Source organism: Vitis vinifera, chromosome 12 (genome assembly GCF_030704535.1).
Source record: "Vitis vinifera cultivar Pinot Noir 40024 chromosome 12, ASM3070453v1".
In the NCBI taxonomy this organism is placed as follows: domain Eukaryota; kingdom Viridiplantae; phylum Streptophyta; class Magnoliopsida; order Vitales; family Vitaceae; genus Vitis; species Vitis vinifera.
In genome coordinates, this window is record NC_081816.1 from 7,629,786 (window position 1) to 7,636,663 (window position 6,878).

General features: G+C 43.7%; 1 protein-coding gene across 1 annotated transcript; it reads left to right on the forward strand.

Moving 5' to 3' along the window:
- Nucleotides 1-1,134: 1,134 nt before the first annotated feature.
- Nucleotides 1,135-2,586, forward strand: LOC104880906 (uncharacterized). Its single transcript, XM_010659085.1, has one exon. It carries the CDS (start codon nucleotides 1,135-1,137, stop codon nucleotides 2,584-2,586), a length of 1,452 nt encoding a protein of 483 aa, XP_010657387.1.
- Nucleotides 2,587-6,878: the final 4,292 nt, after the last annotated feature.

Below are 6,878 nucleotides of genomic sequence, written 5' to 3' on the forward strand. Positions count from 1 at the left end.
GTGATGACCACCTTGCATGGAAGCGCCCCGTCTCTTCGGAGGGGTGCAGAGGGTTGCGTACCGCTGGAGGGTATGATCGCTTCTGCTAGGGATCCTTTAAAATCCACCCATATCCATTTAGAGCCACCTTGACCTTGTAGGTTGAGCCGTAGATCCTTCGATTAGGACTCCCTTCCAACACGTGGGTGCATCTGAGGGCTTCCAGAGCCTCTGTGGTTACAGTTTGGATCCAGTATTCCCTCTTTTTAGTCTCCAGTGAGAGTGCTCGGAGATCGGTATGAGTTTGAGTATCGGTTGGATCACCTTTCGTCTTGTCGCCTTAGTTCGTGTTTTTCACTCGATGAGTTTTGCATGTTTTCTCCCTAGGGCTTTTCGTTCTCATTTCTTGGCTCGACGCACCTCTTCACTTTGTTGTCACTCACTCGATATTTTGGGATATGTTCATTGATCATCTTTTTATACTGTATACCTATCATGGGCTCAGTACCATATTCTTTGTTTGATCCTTGGTTCGATTTTCGACTCGATGCTCATATTTTCATTACAGAAAGGTGAAGGCATATTTTCATATTCACACATTTTTCGAGAGATTCGCCTTGATCATCTTATCATTTTGTCTCTTATGGAGCTCGAGTTGAAGGTTGAATCAAGGATATTTTTGGTCTGGACTGAGTATTGATCTCGTGATAGTGTTGTTCTTCACACCCCATTCATTTTCTTCACACCTCGATCATTTTTTGGATCATCGATAGAAATTCTTTAGTCATATTTGTAGTTGTCTCACACTGGACACTCATGTGACTCTAGAGATTCTATCGTCTATCCAAATTTTGATTGTCACCATATGATTGTGTATCGCGCCCTGTCATGTTGTGGATTGTGTTGTATCATGCATTGGTCATTGTTCGTTGCATCCCATGTCGTTGCGTGAGTCGTGTTTGAGTCGTTTTGATTGGCTCTTCTGTAGGAGTCTATATGTAGTCCCAGTCTTGGTTCAGTGTCCTGGGTTGAGTGGGAGAGAGCTTGATTAGTATTGCTGAGCTGCTATAGACGGATTCACAGTCAGTTCCGATTGGTTAGCTTATCGCTTCTGTGGTTTCGATTCAGGGGGCATTGACCAGTTTGCATTAGAGGATGGATACTCATCAGAGCAAGCATGTAGTGCTCGAGGACACGCCATTTGATTTAGTGGCACCACCTGTTCTACCTGTTCAGATGCCAGCTACACAGACGTTGCCTATTGTTTCACATGATCATGTTGTTGTCATTCCACCCATGGTCACGCCAGTTACCGTTATTGAGGATCCTCGTTCTCGTATGGACAGACTCGAGCGGAGGATTAGACAGATGAGAGATCTTGATGAGATGATTTCATGGGATGACCCTGGCGATGTGCCAGTGGCCACTTTGCCAGTCGGTTTCAGGATGCCTGATATAGAGAGATATACGGGTGTTGGATGTCCTCGTATTCATCTCAGACTTTATATCACAGTTATGAGGGCCCTTGGTCTAGATGAGGCACAGTTGCTCACTTTGTTCCCATTGTCATTGAGCGGCGTGACACAGAGATGGTACGTTTCATTAGAGTCATCTCGTCGGAGAACTTGGGAGGACTTAGCACAGGAGTTTCTGAGACAGTATTCCTTCAATGGTGATACGAGTGTTACACGTAGAGAGCTTGAGTTTCTTAGACAAGGATCAGATGAGTCTGTTTCTTCTTTTATCTCCCGTTGGAGGGAGAAGGCTGCGGGGATGATTAAGCGACCTACCGAGAGAGATCAGATGGGCATGTTTTTGAGGAGCTTGGATCCTAGGTTTGCTCGGCATCTGACAGGAGTCCCATTCCAGGATTTCAGATCATTGGTTCAGGCTTTGCTTGATGTAGACGATGGCATATCTAGAGGATTATGGTCAGATATTATTCCTTCTTCAGATACTGAGAGAGGGGGAGTTGGTGGATCATCTGAGAGCTATAGAGATGTATGTTCTGCGGACTTTCAGCATCGACGACCTGGTTATCATTCCTATACGAGATCATTGCAGATACCCAAGAGTGATTTCCCACTTTTACAGCATCGTCATCCTCATCCAGTTCGGCAGTACCCTTTTACGCATCCTCATGCTGTCACAGTGCGACCTTCATGTCAGTTTCAGCGTCCACAGACTAGTATCCCACGTCATGAGCAATCTCGTCCCCATCGACGACATCAGAGGACTTATTCTGATTTGGGGATGCCTCTAGATAGAGCTTTTGAGCGACTCAGAGCTACTGGTTTTTTAGTACCATTGGCCCCTAGGCTACCCCCGAGTACCTTCCCTCCGCTTTTTCGTGCTCATGAGTTCTGTGCATATCACCAGATGGCAGACCACCGTACTGATTATTGTGCTTCTCTACGTCATACTATACAGGATCTTATTGATAGTGGTGTAGTTAGCTTTCCCATATCGACCACAGATACTGATCTTGGTCCAGATATGACTGTTGATTCCTTTCCAGCCTATTCCACACATGCAGTTCCTCCTCTTTCAGGCTTATACCATCACATTTTGGACACCCAGGGCACTGATATTCACAGGACACTTTGATACCTTGTTGGTGTATTTTGGGACTACATTGTTAGTTGGTCGTTTGAGTTTTTGTTCTCTTTTATTTTATATTTGAGTCTTATTTTATAGTTAGTGATTCGAGTCGTACCCTGTGTTTCGAGAGTAGACCTTATTGTCTTATTTTTCGCATGATGTACTCTCATTTCACTTAGTGATATTGTTGTTTTCTTGGGTATGTGTTTTTGTTTTCTTTTTATTATTATCATTGTTTCGTATCATGCATTTTATGTGTTGTTATCTTGAATAGTGTTGTGTGTTGCTTTTTTTTTTTGTCTTTTGCGTGTGTTTGTTTTAGAGTCTTGGACAGTTTTAGTGTCGTGACTGGTCCCCGAGCAGAGATTGATGGCATGATGGTTATGACATTTTCAGAGTACATTGAGATTAGACTTCTTCAGTTGAGGTTCACCATGTCGGACGAGATTGCACCCATTACTCTCACTACTCTTTACGAGATGATGATGGATTTGACACAGAGGGTTGAGAGGATTGAGCTTATTTTGTCGGAGTATCCATCGTCATTGAGAGGAGCTCTAGGAGTAGCAATGCCTTCATTGCCACACTTGACTTCGCCGACACCTGTTACTTTGGGTGCCTCGCATCCACGACCTCGCCCACATTTAGTACTCCAGCAGCATTCCTCATCCATTTCATTGGCTACGTTGGCACGACCTCCATCCCGGCTTCGGGGCCCTCCGGTCGTTACAGTTCCTCAGGAGTGATTTCGCCCCCATCGACGATGTCAGAGACACTTTTCAGATTTGAGCGCACCCCTGAGCAGAGTTTTTGAGACGTTCCAGGCCATGGGACTTTTGGCTCCTCTGGCTCCTAGGGCACTTCCAGATCCTGTGCCTCCACAGTTTCGACTTGATTTATATTGTATGTACCATCAGTCAGTAGGACATCACACTGATCGTTGCACTGCTCTACGACATGCCATACAAGACATTGTTGATTCTAGGACGTTTGGGCATCCTCAGTACGATATGTTTCCTATTCCTACCTCAGCTCAGGCCATGCATGCAGACGCCCCTTCACCAACAGTCCCTGATTTTATTGACTTGGGCGATTGACTCATGACTGGCTTACCTTGGTGTGGTGGCACTCAGATTTTGTTCCTTCTGTGGCCAGAGATGTGATGACAGGACCGGTCACTGTTTTTGTTTTTGTTTGTTTAGTCTTGTTTTGCTTTTGACTTTTAGAGACTATAACTCGATTCTTGAGTATTGTCTTTTTTGTCTTTCTTTTACATGATGTACTCATCGGATTATCCCATTGGATGCATTTTCCTTTATGGACATGTGTTTGTGTTTTGTGATATGATGTGTTGTACTTTCGACTTGAGGCATCTCTTCACTTGCACATTGTGGTCTTGAGGCTTGACCTATCATGGGGGATATTGAGCCTATTAGCCTAGGATCAGAGATTTGACCTAGAGAGTTCGAGACTGTGACATATCTTCTTATGATCAGAGCAGTACCTCGCTCACTTCCCACACCTTGCTTTTGTTTTGACCTACATCCATCCATTATGAGCTTTACACAGCATCACCCTTGAGACTATTATATGACCTTTTCCATCATCGGTTTTTCTAGCCTTTCACATCCCTTCTCTGATTCGACCAGGTAGAGTGTGAGGAGTTTGAGCCCAGGGTTGATTTCGCATGGCGAGGGTTGGCTTATGATCTTTGGGTGGCTTACGATGAGTGGATTGGTCGATTGCTTGATGTGACTGTCACTTATTTTGCCGTGAGTATAACGATTGATCTTGTATGATGAGAGTTGGCTTGTGATGGGCAGTGGTGCTTGATGAGATCACCGTTCACTTTGCTTTGAGATGATCATCTTTGAGATTATTATGGAGCATTCGGAGTACGGTTTGATGCATGATTCTAGAGAGTTGATGCGGTTATGTCAGATGGACATCGATCTTTAGTATTGATCATTTGAGGGCTTGATAGCACGATGTTCGAGACCGTGGTCGCAGGATGGGTGACCTTCATTTCGATTAGCTCATACCTTATTACCTTTATTGACATCTAGACCATTGCTAGCCCTTTGAGCCTCACATGGGCATCATAGCCTTTTGTTTCTTATAGCCTTGCTCACCTTCTACACCGGGATAGGGGCCCTTCAGTGTATGCATGCATTGTTTAAGAGTTTCATGAGCCTTGGACCTAGGGGCGCATCTTTCTCATTATCTTTTCCTATCATTGCATCATTGCATTTCATCACACTTCATCGATTGTGTCCTTTATCCTATCTGCTGCTTGTTTGGCATCACTTTCTCCACCTCGAGTGGTGATCTCCCTCGGTTCATTACATGGAGGGTAGTCACGTCATTTCCACTATCTATCATATGGACACTGATCCAGGGATCCTCAGTTTGAGAAGGTCACCTCATTAGAGAGAGTTTATGCTACATTAGCATTTGAGAGTATGTTTATCCATTTTTACTTCGTCTTTAAATCTTTCTTTGTTTGCGTTCAGAGCATGTATATTTGTATATATGTAAAAAAAAAAAAAAAAAAAGGGGCACATGTGTGTATTATTCTCTATCATTGAGTATGTGTATATTAGTGTTCGAGGGTCGCTTTGTTGGATATGTCTATTGATAGGAGTTCGTATGTGGGCTCCCCGGGACCTTTCATTATTCGTATTCATTTTGTTGTATGTTTTGAGAGCGAGATGAGTGGCCTTCTCTTAGGAGCTCTAGGTCATTGTCCGTTCCATCATTGTGTTCGTTATTGACGTGACCTCCTTTCATATTTGATTTGAGCAGATCATCACTTGTTCTCATATTCTATGCTTCATCATCATCCTCGTTTTCACTTCTGATTCATCATTTTTATTTCACCTCTTATTCCGTTCTTATAGTGACCTCATTTTCTGGTTTGGTACCCTCTTCGTACCATCATTATACATCTCGTCATCAGTTCGGTTTTTCTTCATTGCATCATCATTGTTACCATGTTCACAGTAGGCATCTTCAGGTCCATGGCTCACGATATTTTCTATATATGTTGCATTTTATACATGAGGGCATGGGTTTTGATCATTGGGTATTTGGGCCTAGTTTCCCTTCATTTCTATCACCCTATCACCCTAGCCTTCGTTACGTCCTGAGTCTTAAGACCACCCTGAGGCCATGACATCACACATTGTGTTTGATAGCTCTTATGTGAGCGATACTTGGGATTGATTCGAGAGCATTCTGATTGTGATGGACCAGGAGTTATGGTATGGCCCTACACTAGGGCATAGCCATCTCAGAGAGTTTTATTATCGGATGACCATGATGTTGAGGCATACTCTTCTCAGTCGATGACGGATTTTTGAGCCATGTCCATTCCCCGGAGGATATCAGATGTCATTTTTCTTCACATTGGAGCATGAGACATGATTGACGCATTTCATCTAGTGTACTTTACACAGGGGCATACCCCTTTCGATCCATGATGGTTCTTAGGCATAGCTGTTCCTTGGAGACGATTAGATTCATTTCACATCGGAGTACGGGATATGATTGGGTGATTTTTTGATGTGATCACGAGAGCATAGCCTTCTCATCATTGTTGACAGATTTTTTGAGATGATTGGATCAGGACACGGGCACTTATGAGAGCATGCAGCAGAGTTTAGTCATTTCAGGGTTTGCCCTATACTGGGGCATAACCCTTTCATTGGCGATTGATCTTAGAGATACCGGTTCACATTGAGACATGCTTATTCTTTAGAGGAGGTCAGATACTCTCTTCACGTTACCACGATGGCTCCGGGGAGTAGAGATCCATTTTGATCAGATGATGTATGATTGGTTGTGTTCTTCTCATTGATGTTTGATTCGGAGATGCTTACACTGGGGCATAGCCTACTCATCTATGACGATTTTGTGAGATGACAGTTTATTGGGTGCTTACTTTCCAGAGATCATTCTGCACTGAGAGCTTACTTATTCTGAGATGATGCATTCACACTGGGGCATAGCCACCTTGCCGATTTTGACATTGAGACTCCATTTCGTGTTCATGGTTGCGACTTTCGATGGATCATAGAGTCATTGACATCCTGGGCTCAGTCTTCTCAGCGTATCTAGTTGATTTGGATATTCACCTATCTTTGTTACACACCCATCCATCCTACATTGGACACTGTTATACCTGCACCCATCTTATCAGAGCCTTACATCTTTGGAGCCCACATATTTCATCGTCTTACATAACCTTATCCCTTTCTCTTGTGATCAGAGGAGGATGCAGACCAGTCTCGGGCTTT